We start from the raw sequence: 15,761 nt of genomic DNA, 5'->3' as shown, positions 1-15,761 counted from the left end.
CACATTATATCTCATGTGGTAGACAGCTTTATTCAGAGCATCAGACAATTTATACTCTGAGAGTTGAGAAGAATCACCTAAGTAAAGTGTATAATCCCAAGGAAAAGCCACACATGGCAAAAACATGTTTCTTCCTAGAAGGTCATCAATAACAACAGCTGAAGTAAACTCACTCCTATCTGCTACACCTGGGAGGAGCATGAAAACACATTTCAAGAATAATTTTGTGTTTTGAAGAAACTGAGGTCACGAGACTCTTGTCTTGTTTTCTTGGAGTTATTTCACAAGCACTCAGAATTCCCTTCGCAGACTCCATTCTTGGACTGTGTTCCAACATACATATATTTAACTTTACAGTTATCTTTACACTTTAAAACGGTAGAATTTATGATATATGATCTTAATTCCATTAAAGCTACTATAAATAATCTACAAGCTCACTAGAAATGTACTTTCTACAAACTCAACCAATTCAATTGCTTAAAAATTCAGGATCCTCTCCTAATGTAGGGTTGTAGTGAAAATCAAATGACTGTCTACAGTTTCCATAGCTTGTCAGGATTGAAGATTACAAAGTTCCCTGCGTTTTTATTTTTCTGTTGTTTGTTTCTCTCACATGTCCATTTGTATTAAATTGTACTGTCTACAATGCCGATCTTGTGAGAGACTGAGTCAGGCTCTTCCTTAATTACTCTTCCTCCTTCCTTTCTCCTCCAACTAACAATTTCTTACTAACATTTATTTAACTGAGCACTAGGCCAGACATGGTAATACAAAGACAGCTTGGCGTTGGCACCTGGCGTTGAGTGTGCAGTTTAACAAGATGACGAGCCTTGTTTTTAGGAATGTTGAATACATTGTGTTTGTAGGATGAGGCGATTCTAATTGTCCGTCAGCTTCCTCTCAGTTATTTATACTTCATAGGTAGAAAATCATTGAAAGCGTAAGGAGCTGTCAAACTTCTCTGAACTTGAAACACTCTTCTTATCTCTAGACCATCCAACATTCTTTCTCCTATTTAGTTTCAAACTATTTGGAGGTGTATCATTAAATACTGATAATATTGCTTTCTTCCTTCTGACTTTCTGAACCTGGACTTTAAAAAGTACTATTAACTTATAAGGAACCTAGAACATTTGAATAACAGTGTACATGATGAAAAGTGTGGGTATTGGGACCATCTCTCTACTAGAAATAATGACTTTGCGTTGCAGTGTTGTTATGAGGGAGTATTTGGGAGGGAGACTTTTGTTTTTGGAAGTATAAAACAGAACCTGACACTTGAGATTTGTTCATTATACTTTTTAAACCTCATTTTCCATCTTATCACTAATTCACTATATGGTGATGAAGTTAGGAATATGGGACTAAATAGACAAACCCTAATTTCATAGAGATAGCAGAGAACCAGCTGGTTCATGTGGTAGTCTCAGGACTTGGGAGACTGAGGCAGGACAGAGAGAAGGATTGAGGCGGATGAGGAAGGAGGGGGACACAGACAGACATAGGAATGTGTGTGTGCAGATGCTTTTCCTTGATGGGCATTCATTGGTTCAGAAATGCTGGCTATAATATTGAATAATTTCAGCAACTTACTGTACTGTGTCACTGTTTTATACCTTGGGTTATTGTATTATAAAATTGTATGATCTTTTGGTTCTGAGTATGAAATAAGCATTTGGACATTGTGTGCTGGGCTGCAAATTTACCAAAATATTGTTTTGTTCTCTACTAGAACGGAACTGGTTCATCAAAGTCCAAGGGAAACCGAATTGGATTTGATAGCACACAATGGGTATGTACTATAAACAAGACATCTCAATTACAGTGTTTGTGTTATCTTTAGTACATTCATTGATATACTCCTCAGGTATTAGTTGAATGATGTCAATGACAATTATGATCTTGGACATGAATAGACCCTATACCTAGTGCTTTACATGGAATATCTCGTTTTGTCTTTATTGGAACCTTAAAAAGTCAGCATGTCTGTTGTTTTCAGTTTAGCTAGTCAGGGAGCTTAAGGTTAGTTGGTTAGTAAACATCTGAATCTAGATTTTAACTTTCCATCTCTAGAATTCTTGTCCACTGAACTATAATGCTTTCCCAATATGAATTAGAATTGATCTACAAATATGAAGGCAAATTAATAATCAGGAATAAAAATCTCAATGTTTTCTTTGTAAGATGAGTGAAAAAGATAATGTAATATATATATTAGATTTTTTTGTTTTGTAAAATTGCAAAACCTCCATTTTTTAAAAAATATATTTTCTTACTGTTTTTCTACCTAATTAAAAATGAAAAACAATGCCAAGAGGACAGAGCCGAGATGAGGCTCAGTTGGTAGTGTGTGCATAGCCTGCAGGAGGCCCTGGGATCAATCTCCAGCACTGTGTAAACCAGACATGGTAGGTAGCACGGGGGACCAGGAACTCAAAGTCATCCTCAGCTACAGACACTGGTCAACGCCAGCCTGCCTACTTGAGACCCTGTATCAACAACAGTTTTAAATATTAAAAGATAGTGCTGGTTTACTAATTAAACCAAAATTATAGCCATGATACATGATAGCCTGTGTTGTGGGAAATGAGCAGATAGTTCTTGTGCATACTTTGATTTTATTTATTTATTTATTTTTGCTTCTTGGTTTTGTTTTGTTTATGCTGTTATTTTGAGACAGTGTCTCACTGGTGTAGCTTTGGTTGGCCTGGAACTTTCTGTGCATACCTGGCTTGCCTCACACTTCGTGGTCGTCTCTGATCTGTCCCTCTGAGAGTGGTGAAGTTACAGGCATTCATCACCATAGCTGACCATTTTTGGCTTCCTACTTTTGCATAAGGTTGTTTGCATTGTGTTGTAGCGTATTTCACTTTGAACTATAACGACTTGTTATCTTCCTCAGTAGACTGTGCACTTCTTGGGGACAGAACCATGTGTGTTATTCATTTGCTTATTCCTAGTGCAGTGATACGCATGGTAAATACTCTGTAAGTTCTTAGACAATTAATTGAACAAAAATTTAACAAAGTAAGTTGTGATGAGCTAGGCCTAGTGGCCCAGGCCTTTAAATCTCACCTACTAGGGAATATTAGGCAGGAGGAATGCAAGGTCAAGCCCTGCCTGGGTGACCTAATGAGATCTTCTCTCAAAATGAAAACTACAGAAGGGATTGGGGATAGAGCTCATGACAGAGCACTTACCTTGCATGTGTGAGGTCCTCGATTCAGTTCCCAGTACTAGGAAAACAATTCTATTGACTTGGTGGTTTCAACGAGATCCTTTTCTTCTCAAACAGCGTGCAGTTCAGAAATTTGTTATGCTGACGTCCAGCCAAAATGTGCCAGTGTTCCTTATTGACCCTTGGATTCTGGACTTGATTAATAAAAACTTGGAACAAGTGAAAAATACTTCTCAAAGCTCCGCTTCAGACTGCAGGTTTTTCTGTGTTCCAAGAGACTTTACGGCATTTGCACTGCAGTATCACCTGTGGAAGAATGAGGTGAGTCTGCTGCTTTAGATAAAGGAGATGGCTACACCATTGAAAATGCAAAACATCTAAGGTTCTTTGTGTAAGTTTTATTGGGAATATTTTCAGCTATAAATAACTGGATACAAAGCCTAGAGCAAATAAGGCATTTATTCTTTTCTAGTAAATGGGTGTGATAATGGTGGCTATTGATGTTAGTTTTCCTTCCCACTGATACCAGGGCTGAAGTTCTTAGTCCATTTCCATCATCATTCCAGCATAGCTCTCTTAGTGCATAGAAACATCACATCCATGCTCATGGTGCGAGAATGAGAGGAAAGAACAGCCATCCATCTTATCAAGGAAAAATTTTCTCAGAAGCTTCTAGTAAATTGTTGTTCTCATATCACTGTCTTGGCTAGAATCATGATCTTGAAGAGGTTAACATGAGTGTTCAGCATCTCTGTTAGTGTACATGAGCTAGAAGGAGTCTTGTGCTGAATTTCCACTCTGCGTTGCATAAGGTATACCTCCACATAGGATTTTGTCTATAGCACCGTTCTTCCATTTTGTATGTGCACAGTGTTAGTTTGCTACTCATATGGAGCATTTTTTAGATGTGTCCACAAACTTGTACTTAAATTTCTTTTTTTCTTTTTTTTTTTTTTTTTTTTTTTTGGTTTTTTTTCGAGACAGGGTTTCTCTGTGTAGCTTTGCGCCTTTCCTGGAACTCACTTGGTAGCCCAGGCTGGCCTCGAACTCACAGAGATCCGCCTGGCTCTGCCTCCCGAGTGCTGGGATTAAAGGCATGCGCCACCACCGCCCGGCTGTACTTAAATTCCTTAACCACTGAGCCATCTCTCCAGTCCCTTGAACTTATATTTCAATCTTGCTTTATGGTTTTAAGATGAGAGGCAGACTGGAATAAGGCAAGGAGGGTTCCAAACGTGCCAAAATTTTGCTCACTTTATTTAGAATATGCCGTGATTTTCATATAGTTCAGATGTCCAACAAGGTCTATATGTTGTAAACTTGATCCCCAGTGCAGCAGTGTAGGGATAGATTAAATGACCATCTCTAGTACTAGTCAGCCATCATGAGAGATGCAGAAGTTCTAGAGGAGAACTGATTAATCAATTTGATACTGGTAGGTGGCAGTATATGGTGTAGGTTCCTCAACTGCTTCAAGCTCATTGTCTACAGCATCTTGTCCAGAGCATCTTGTCCCATGGTTCTGTCTAGGCAGTGATGCAGGGGAAAGACAGGTGAAGTGTATGTAAGTCCATCATCTTTGTTGCTTGCTTTTTTTCTCGTTTTATATATCTGAAAAGTTTTAACCTATGAAAAAGTGAGAATATGATATTTTAAACTTAATTTTTATTTATTTTTTTATTAAGGAAATTTTCCATTCATTTTATACACCAATCAAAGATTCCCCTCTTCCCTTCTCCCACCCCTACCTAACCTCTCCCTCCCAACCCACCCCTCACTCCTCCCCAAAAGAAGGCAAGGCCTCCCATGGGGAGGCACATCCAGTAGAGGCAAGTACAAGCCCCTCCCCCTGCCTCAAGGCTGCATGAGGTGTCCCATCATAGGTAGTGAGCTCCAAAAAACCCCCTCATGCTCCAGGGATGGATTCTGATCCTACTGCCAGGGGGCCTTCCAAGCAGATCAGACTACACAACTGTCTCACCATACAAAAGGCCTAGCCCAGTCCCATGCAGGCTCCACAGCCATTGATCCAGCTTTCATGAGTTCCCACTTTGGTTGTCTCTGCAGGTTTCCTCATCATGATGTTGATGCACTTGCTCATAAAATCCCTCTTCTCTCTCTTTAACTGGACTCCTGGAGCTCTGCCTGGTGTTTGGCTGTGGATCTCTGCATCTGCTTCCATCAGTCACTAGAGTAAAGCTCTGTGATGACAGTTAGGATATTCACCTATCTGGTCACTGGGGTAGGCCAGTTCAGTTCAGGCACCCTCTCCACTGTTTCTAGTAGTCCAAGCTGGGGTCATCCTTGGGGATTCCTGGGAACTTCCCTAGGAAGTTCTCTCTATCCCCATGATGTCTCCCTCTATCATGGTATCCCTTTCATTGCTTTCCAACTATATTCCTGTTCCATATTGACCATCCTATTCCCTTATGTTCTCATCCCCTACCCCCTACCCTCTATTGCCATCCCCTCATCTCCAGTTTACTCATGGAGATCTCATCTATTTCCCCTTCCCAGGGTGATCCTCTTTGGGTCTTCCTGGTTAGCTAGCTTCTCTGGAGTTGTAGGTTGTAGTCTGGTTATCCTTTGCTTTACATCTAGTATCCACTTATGAGTGAGTACATACCATTCTTATCTTTCTGAGTCTGGGTTACCTCACTCAGGATGATATTTTCTAGTTCCATCCATTTGCCTGCAAATTTCATGACACGTCATTGTTTTTCTCTGCTGAGTAGTACTCCATTGTGTATATGTATCACATTTTCTTTAACCATTCTTCAGTTGAAGGGCATCAAAGTTTTTTCCAAGTTCTAGCTATTACAAATAATGCTGCTATGAACATAGTTGAGCAAGTGTCCTTCTGGTATTCTTGAGCATTCCTTGGGTATATGCCCAAGAGTGGTATAGCTGGGTCTTGAGGAAGATTGAATCCCCATTTTTTTAGAAACAACCATACTGATTTCCAAAGTGGCTGTAGAAGTTTACACTCCACCTGTGGAATAGTGGTCCCCTTGCTCAACATCCTCTCCAACATAAGCTGTCTTCAGTGTTTTTGATCTTAGCCATTCTGACAGGTGTAAGATGGTATCTCAGAATTGTTTTGATTTGCATTTCCCTGATGAATAAGGATTTTGAGCAATTGATTAAATGTCTTTCAGCCATTTGAGATTTTTCCTTTGAACATTCTCTGTTTAGCTCTGTGGCCCATTTTTTAATTGGATTGTTCGTTATTTTGATGTCTAGTTTCTTAAGTTCTTTATGTATTTTGGAGATCAGCTGTCTATCATATGTGGAGTTGGTGAAGGTGTTCCCAATCTGTACGCTATCATTTTGTTTTATTTACTGTGTCCTTTGCCTTACAGAAGCCTCTCAGTTTCAGGAGGTCCATTTTATTCAGTGTCTGAGCTACTAGTGTTATATTTAGGAAGTGATCTCCTGTGCCAGTGTGTTCAAGACTACTTCCTACTTTCTCTTCTTTCAGGTTCAGTGTAACTGGTTTTATAATGACGTCTTTGATCCACTTGGACTTGAGTTTTATGCATGGCGATAGATATGGATCTATTTACAATCTACTACATGTTGATGTCTAATTATGCCAGCACCATTTGTTGAAGATACTTTCTTTTTTCCATTGTACAGTTTTGGCTTCTTTGTCAAAAATCAGGTGTTCATAGGCATGTGAATTAATGTCAGGGTCTTCAATTTGATTCCATTGGTCCACATGTTGGTTTCTGTGCCAATAGCAAGCTGTTTTTATTATTCTAGCTCTATAGTAGAGCTTGAGGTCAGGGATGGTGATGCCTCCAGAGGTGGCTTTATTGTACAGAATTCTTTTTTTTTTTTTTTTTTTTGGTTTTTTCGAGACAGGGTTTCTCTGTGTAGCTTTGCGCCTTTCCTGGAACTCGCTTTGGAGACCAGGCTGGCCTCGAACTCACAGAGATCCGCCTGGCTCTGCCTCCCGAGTGCTGGGATTAAAGGCGTGCGCCACCACCGCCCGGCCAGAATTCTTATACCTATCCTGGATTTTTTTGTTTTTCTATATTAGGTTGAGTGTTGTTCTTTCAAGGTCTGTGAAGAATTGTGTTCAGATATTTAATGGGGATTGCATTGAATCTGTAGCTTGCTTTTGGTAAGATTGCCATTTTTACTATGTTAATCCTACCTATCCATGAGCATGGGAGATCATTCCATTTTCTGATATCTTCTTCAATTTCTTTCTTCAGAGACTTTAAGTTCTTGTCATATGGGTCTTTCACTCACTTAGTTAGAGTTACCCCAAGGTATTTTATATTATTTGTGACTGTTGTAAAGGGTGATGTTTCTCTGATTTCTTTCTTGGCCCGTTTATCATTTGTATATAGGAGAGCTACTGATGTTTTTGAGTGAATCTTGTATCCCTCCTAATTACTGAAGGTATTTATCAGCTGTATGAGTTTCCTGGTAGAATTTTTGGGGTCACTTATGTATACTATCATATCATCTGCAAATAGTAAAAGCTTGACTTTTTCCTTTCCAGTTTGTATCTCCTTGATCTCCTTTGTTGTCTTATTGCTCTACCTAGAACTTCAAGTACTATATTGAATAGATATGGAGACAGTGGACAGTCTTGTCTTATTCCTGATTTTAGTGGAATCGCTTTGAGTTTCTCTCTATTTAATTTGATTTTGGCTGTTGGCTTGCTGTAAATTGTCTTTATTATGTTTATGTATGTTCCTTGTATTCCTGATCTCTCTAACACCTTTATCATGAAGGGGTGTCGGATTTTGTCAAAGGCTTTTTCATCATCTAATGAGATGATCATTTGCTTTTTTTCTTTCAGTTTGTTTATATGGTATATTACACTGACAGATTTTCGTATGTTGAACCATCCTTGTATCTCTGGGATGAAGCCTATTTGATCATGGTGGATAATTGTTTTGATGTGTTCTTGGAGTCAGTTTGCCAATATTTTATTGAGTATTTTTGCATCAATGTTCATGAGGGAGACTGGTCTGTAATTCTCTTTCTTTGTTGCCTCTTTGTGTGGTTTGGGAATCAGAGTAACTGTTGCCTCATAAAAGGAGTTTGGTAACATTCCTTCTGTTTCTGTTGTGTGGAACAATTTGAAGAGTATTGGTATTAGCTCTTCTTGAAAATCTAGTAGAATTCTGTGTTGAAACCATCTGGTCCTGGGCTTTTTTTGCTTAGGAGACTTTTAATGACTGTTTCTATTTCCTTAGGGGTTATTGGTCTATTTAAATTGTTTGTGTGGTCTTGATTTAGCTTTGGTATGTGGTGCCTATCCAGAAAATTGTCCATTTCTTTTAGATTTTCCAATTTAGTGGAGTACAGGTTTTTGAAGTATGACCTGATGATTCTCTGGATTTCCTCATTGTCTCTTGTTATGTCTCCCTTTTCATTTCTGATTTTGTTAATTTGGATGCTCTCTTCCTGCCTTTTGGTTAGTTTGGATAAGGGCTTGTCTATCTTGTTGGTTTTCTTAAAGAACCAACTCTTTGTTTCACTAATTCTTTGTATTGTTCTTTTTGTTTCTATTTTATTGATTTCAGCTTTCAATTTGATTATTTCCTAGCATCTATTCCTCCTAGGTTAGTTTGCTTCTTTTTGTTCTAGAGCTGTTAGGTGTGATGTTAAGTCACTAGTGTGAGATTTCTCCAACTTCTTTATGTGTACATTTAGTGCTATGAATTTTCCTCTTAGCACTGCTTTTATAGTGTCCCATAAGTTTGGGTGTGTAGTAAATTCATTTTCATTGAATTCTAGGAAGTCTTTTGTTTCTTTCTTTATTTCTTCCTTGACCCATTGGTGATTTAGTTGAACATTATTCAATTCCCATGAGATTGTAGGCTTTCTGTAATTTTTGTTGTTGTTGAAATCTAACTTTAAGCCATGTTGGTCCGATAGAATACAGGAGGTTCTTCCAATATTTTGGTTTCTGTTGAGATTTGCTTTGTGACCAAGTATGTGGTTGATTTTAGAGAAGGTTCTATGGGGTGCTGAGAAGCAAGTATATTCTTTTTTGTTAGGATGGAATGTTCTGTAGATATCTATTAAGTCCGTTTGAGTCATAACTGCTGTTAGGTCCCTTATTTCTGTTAAGTTTCAGTCTGGCAGATCTGTCCAATGGTGAGAGTAGGGTGTTGAGGTCTCCCACTATTAGTGTGTGGGGTTTGATGTGTGATTTAAGCTTTAGTAGTGTTTCTTTTACATATGTGGGTGCCCTTGTATTTGGAGCATAAATGTTGAGAATTGAAGCTTCATCTTGGTGGATCTTTCCTGTGATGAGTATGTTTTGATCTGTTTTGATTGATTTTAGTTTGAAGTTTATTTTGTTAGATATTAGGATAGCTACACCAGCTTGCTTCTTAAGCCCATTTGATTGGAAAGTCTTCTCCCAGCCTTTTACTCTGAGATAGTGTCTGTGTTTGAAGATGGAGGTGTGTTTCTTGTATGCAGCAGAAGGATGGATCCTGATTTTGTATCCATTCTGTTAGCCTTTGTCTTTTTATAGGCAAATTGAATCCATTGATATTAAGGGATATTAATGAACAGTGATTGTTAATTTCTGTTATCTTTTGGTGGTAGTGTGTGAATATTTCCCTTCTTTGGAATTTACTGCTATGGGGTTATCTATTGCCTGTGTTTTTGTGGGTGTATCTAACTTCCTTAGATTGGAATTTTCCTTCTACTGCTTTTTGTAGGGCTGGATTTGTGGATAGGTATTGTTTAAATCTGGTTTTGTCTTGGAATGTCTTGTGCACTCCGTCTGTGGTGATTTAAAGTTTTGCTGGGTATAGCAGTCTGGGCTGGCACTCATGGTCTCTTAGTGTTTGCATTGCATCTGTCCAGGACCTTCTGGCTTCAAAGTCTCCATTGAGAAGTCGGGTGTTATTCTGATGGATCTTCCTTTATAAGTCACTTGGCCTTTTTCCTTTGCTGCTCTTAATATTCTTTCTTTATTCTTTATGTTTAGTGGTTTAATTATTATATGGTGAGGGGACTTTTTGGGCGGGGTCTAGTCTATTTGGTGTTCTATAAACTTCTTGCATCTTCATAGGTATTTCCTTCTTTAAGTTGGGAAAGTTTTCTTGTATGATTTTGTTGAATATATTTTCTCTACCTTTGAGTTGATATTCTTCTCCTTCCTCTATCCCTATTATTCTTAGGTTTGGCCTTTTCATGATGTCCCAGATTTCCTGTACATTTTGTGTCATGACTTTTTTAGCTTTGGTGTTTTCTTTGACTGACAAATCTGTTTCCTTTATTGTATCCTCTACACCAGAGATTCTCTCTTCCATCTCTTGTATTCTGTTGGTTATGCTTGCATCTCTGTTTCCTGTTCATTTACTCAGGTTTTCTATTTCCAGCATGCCCTCTGTTTGTGTCTTCATTGTTTCTATTTCACTTTTCAGGTCTTGAACTGTTTCCTTCACATGTTTAATTGCTTTTTCATGGTTTTCCTTGTTTTCTTTAAGGATTTATTGATTTCTTCCAATTTTTTGTTTTTCTTGTCCTCGATTTCTTTAAGCGAATTTTTTATTTCCTCTTTAAAGGCCTCTAGCATCTTCATGAAGTTATTTTTAAGGTCACTTTCTTCTGCTTTTTTTACATTGTGATATTCAGGTCTTGCTGTTGTAGAAGGGCTAGGTTCTGCTGAAGTCATATTGCTCTTTATGTTGTTGTATGTATTTTTGCAATGGCGTCTACTTATCTCTTCTTCCAATAGGTGCAAGAAGTGCCTTTATCTGAGTGAGCTGCTATTGATCCAATCTATGCTTCCTGTCTCTGTATCTTGGGGGGGCCCTCTGGGTCCAATCTTAGCTTTTTTTCTAATTAGAGCTGGCAGGTTCTGTATCTCAGGGAGCTACTCTTCATCCAGTGAGAGCTGGCAGATTCTACATCTCAGGAAGCTACTGGTGTGGGGGGATGGGTATTTGAGTAGGGAATGAGTCTTGTAGATTTCAGAGTCCAATGGGGGTTTTGGTGGGGGAGCCTGTCTGCAGGAGTTTTCCCTGCTGACTGGCATTTGGGGAAGAGATAGGTGGGGGTTCCCAGAGACTCATTTTGTCCCAGGGCCTAGGTCCTAAAGTTAATTTTTGTTTTTAAGCACAAAAATGCTAGTATTAAGTTTAAAGGTCAGATTAATGCAAAGCTCAGTAAACAAGGATGGTGTCTGCCTCTCCTCTTACCACTTCCTCTGAGTCCTAGATCCAGCGGCTTGAATTTCTTTACTTTATCTTCTCATTCATAAATGCTTACGTTCTGTTACTAGTGTCTCATTGAGATGAGGAATTCAGAGAGTTTAGCTCACATTGTCATATGGGCACATGTGCCCTCCTATCATCACCCATTTTATACTTACATGAGTAGTCAGTCCACCTCCTTATGAGTAAACATTCACATGAAAGCTCACTAGTTTGCTCTGGTCATACTTATTTTATCATAATTCTCCATTTTTCCCCCATATACTTGTAAATAATGCATCTGTGAACTCTGACATTGAAATATAAAGCTTGGTTGGATCTAATACAGGCAGTTTTCCTACTCTTTATCTGTTTGTTCCTTTGTTGAATTGTGGGTTTTCAGTTTGTGTTTTGTCTTTTTCCTGGTCCTTTGTTCTAATTTAAAAGGATCATTTTATTTTTTTATTTTTGTTCTATGATATTTTGCTTCTCTTTTGTTCAACCATTCTATTTTTAAAAAATGCTGTTGATTAAATATTTTTGTCAAATTTTTTCCTTTTCTTAAACTCCTTGCATTCTTTTATTCATGGGAACAATTTTGCGCATGCCAGCAACCCGCCAGTAGCTCAAACCGGCAGCTGCCGCTCATTTGAGAGAGACAATTAGGAAGCTGTTTTTAGCTCCGTTTTAGAATCTTTTTTCTCAGGTTTTAGGTGGAAACTCTTGCCACCACGTTGGACGCCATTTGTTGCTAGAGTTTTCCTGCCTGGCCCACAGTCAGGACAAATCTCTCTCACCCGCCAGTCCCAAGCCGCTCAAACCCGATCAAGTAAACACAGACACTTATATTGGTTTCAAACTGTATGGCCGTGGCAGGCTTCTTGTTAACTGTTCTTACAGCTTAAATTAATCCATTTCTATTAATCTATACCTTGCCACGTGGCTTGTGGCTTACCGATACTTTACATCTTCCTTGTCCTGATGGCGGCTGGCAGTGTCTCTCTCTCAGCCTTCCACTTCCCAGCTCTATTCTCCTCCTTGTCCCGCCTATACTTCCTGTCTGGCCACGGGCCAATCAGTGATTTATTTACTAACCAATCAGCAACACATTTGACATACAGACCATCCCACAGTACTGATATTGGTGAAATTATGAAGGCCACTCCACGTAGTTAAAAGGAGATTTATTTAATGGCGTAACTTACAAATTAAGGAATAGGTAGGTCGCGGAGTCTGGGGAAGGTGTATCACAGTCCAGCGGTGTTCTCTGGAGCTCTGCTCGGTCCACCTCTCCAGTCCAGGGTCCTGCAACAGAGAGAGTGCCCACCGATCCCGATCTCGGGTCCCCCGGCGCCTCCCTTGGTCCCGCCTTGTAGGCGTGACAGTTGCCAAAGTCTCAATGGGGGTTGGAACTTCCAGATCAAAGCTGGAATGGCTACCCACTACATCTCCCCCTTTTTGTCTAAATAAGAAAGTTCTAACCTAATACAAGACTATATACAAAGGAATGGTTATCAAATATTCTCCAGGAATAATGAGGGATAATGACCTAGATAAGATGGAAGTACAACCAATGCAAACAATATCAAGCAAGAAACACATACTAAAGTCCAGAGAAGTATAGAGCATAGGTAAATGGCATGTTACAAAGATCATTCCAAAAGGTGTCCTATCCTAAAGAACCTGAATCTAATACTTAATATGTTCTATCTACTAAGTTGTAACTATAACTGCTAGTCTTCAATCCCATCAAAGACCTGAGAAGGAATATAATGGTACCTGAGAAATGGTAGATGGATGCAAGAAACTTTCGGGAATCTTGCGAGTAGACGGAGACAGCTGGCAGCCTGGACAGTCACCTAATGTTTCTCAGCATTGTTGGTGCATTCAAATTGGCTACAGGCCTAAAGTATCTGACAGACCATTTTCAGAAGCAGGAATTCTGAAAGACCATCTTACCCTGTCTTGGCAGAGTACAGTGGTCGCTTTCCTTGTGTCCCACTTGTCCAGAAAGGATAGCATTGCATTAGTACTGTCAGCCGTCGAGGCAAGGGCAGTTCTTTGCCCAGTAGGCCATTTTGTGCCAAGAAGACAAACTTCCAAATGGAAATGTCTTAGAAGCCCAACATTCTCTCGGGATCAAATTGGTGCAGCCAGGAGCAATTATGTCTCACATCAACAGAATTCTAAGTTATTTAAATGCCATATTCTCTAGGTCTATGAAGTGTTTGAAGATTACCTGTCCATCTGACCTATGTATATGTAAATCTGGATAACCTAACTAACGTAACTATAGAGATGACAAGCATAGGTGACTATAAATCTATAAGTCTTATCTACCGAAATAACCTAAGGACTAAGGCTTCACGTAAACAAGGTAAACAGTCTATAAGCAAGTGTATGGTAAAGAACGATGACTTCAAAATTGTGACAATACACAAGATGTTATAACAGAGGTAGGAGTATATAGTGCGATATGCAATATGACAATAATCTTAAATATATATCAATATACCGAATATCCTAAACAGAAGTAGAACCTACATAAAGTATGACAGATATAAATTTACATTTGTATCAATATATAAGTATTTCAAATAAGAGTAGAAATATATGTACATTATAACAAATATAGTTCCGTATTTGTATCAATATACAAATTATCTTAAACAGGAATATAAAAATAGTTTACATTTGTATCAACATATAAGAACCCATAACAGTGCAAATTACAGTGCAAATTATTTAAGGCTACTATTTTACTAAATTTGTTTACTAGTATACATAATAATCTACCATAATATCTTATACCTATCCATTCCATTTCTTCTTTTCTTTTTTTTTTTTTTGAATACTGAGTTTAATATTTCCTTCCACCCCCAACCCTATAACCATCATCCATAACCCTGAGAATTATGAAACCTAAGGGAGAAGGGGCGTCGTTTTCTTAGAATTGCTTCCTGCTGTTTAGGGGGTGATGTTATCTCTGTTGGGTACTGTGAGAAAGCTCAGATAGTTAAATCTCAGTTAGACTAACTGTAGGTTCTGCAGTAAGTCTTAGAGTAATGGGTAAGATTGTCTGAAATTCCGGTAAGAAGTGTAGTATGATGATGATTACCATGGCATCATTCTGGATTGGGTAGAGTTGTTGCTGGGGCCCCATCTTCCTTCTGGAGACTTCTGAGATTGCTATTAGAAAAACTTATTTGTTATCAAAATGGAAGATTTGGATTTAAAGAGGACATAGCATGTAAGAAAGGATTCTGAGAAATCAAGAGTAAGCATGCAGAGAATTAGAATCTAGAAGACAATGGTCCCTTTTATTGGTTTTCTTCTGTCCCACACCAGAGGGCTCTTCTGATATGGAACTGAAGAATCTCTCAAACTTTTCTTTTAGCAATGTGCTTGGGTTTAGAGAAGGAGTGAGCCAATTCCATCTCCAAAGCCAGCTTGGCTTATAATTGAATTGGAACCACAACTTTTCTAGATTGATAGAGAGATAGATGTTAGACAATGAGATTTTACCGTGTGTAGATTGGTACCAATAGATTCTTTCTTTCTGCTGTAAACATCCGGATATCCAAGGCCTTATGATTTTTGGAAGATGGGTATTTCCATTATCCTGGAAAGACAAAAACAGAACCCTACCCCAACCTTGATTGTTAAATTTTTCTTACAACTTGTAGAGATGTCACATTGGTGGATGATCTTTTACTTCACCTCATCAAGGGGTTTTTCCTGTTCAAATCGAATTTTTATTAATTTTGTTGGTATCCATAGCTTCTCTTCTCCTGCAGAAACAAAGGCAAAACCCCTTCCCCAACGTAGAACATATCCAGGTTTCCATTCTGAGGTCAGCACATCCTTGAAATAAACCGGTTGGTCTAGCTCAGGAGTTTTGTCTGTCGTCCAATGTCTCTCCGCAGCTGTTGTTCCTTTCTCATCAGCATTGAGAAAATTCAAGGTTAATAAAGCACTATGCAATCTATTTCTAGGAGTCATTGTTACCTGTCGCTGTTTATTTAGCATATCCTTTAAAGTTCAATTGGATCTTTCTATGACTGCTTGGCCTGTGGGATTGTGTGGTATACCTGTAACATGCTTTATATTGTAATAAGCAAAGAATTGTCTCATTTTATTGGAGACATATGCTGGGGCATTGTCTGTCTTAATTTGTACAGGTATTCCCATGATGGCCATAACTTCTAATAGGTATGTAATCACAGAATCAGCCTTTTCAGAACTCATAGGAGTTGCCCATTGAAATCCTGAATAGGTGTCAATGGTATGATGTACATACTTTAATCTTCCAAATTCTGCAAAATGAAACACATCCATCTGCCAAATTTCATTTCTTTGTATACCTTTTGGATTGCTCCCTGCAGGTAATGGAAGTT

The 15,761-nt window shown here is 38.7% G+C and overlaps 1 protein-coding gene across 6 annotated transcripts in view; it reads left to right on the top strand.

Annotated features, from left to right (window-relative positions):
• The window catches only part of LOC128096310 (ribitol-5-phosphate transferase FKTN), a 72,019-nt gene that overhangs the window by 14,654 nt on the left and 41,604 nt on the right, over positions 1–15,761 (top strand). For all 6 annotated transcript variants that reach the window (XM_052715730.1, XM_052715731.1, XM_052715729.1 and 3 more), the window contains exons 3-4: positions 1,736–1,795; positions 3,299–3,502. In XM_052715730.1, the coding sequence (XP_052571690.1) occupies positions 1,736–1,795; positions 3,299–3,502 (264 nt within the window). The remainder of the gene's footprint in view (positions 1–1,735; positions 1,796–3,298; positions 3,503–15,761) is intronic.

The sequence above is a fragment of the Peromyscus californicus genome, unplaced genomic scaffold, assembly GCF_007827085.1.
Source record: "Peromyscus californicus insignis strain IS unplaced genomic scaffold, ASM782708v3 Scaffold_5__1_contigs__length_169319896, whole genome shotgun sequence".
NCBI lineage: Eukaryota > Metazoa > Chordata > Mammalia > Rodentia > Cricetidae > Peromyscus > Peromyscus californicus.
The sequence above is the reverse complement of the archived record's forward strand: the minus strand, read 5'-3'. Positions and strand labels throughout refer to the sequence as shown.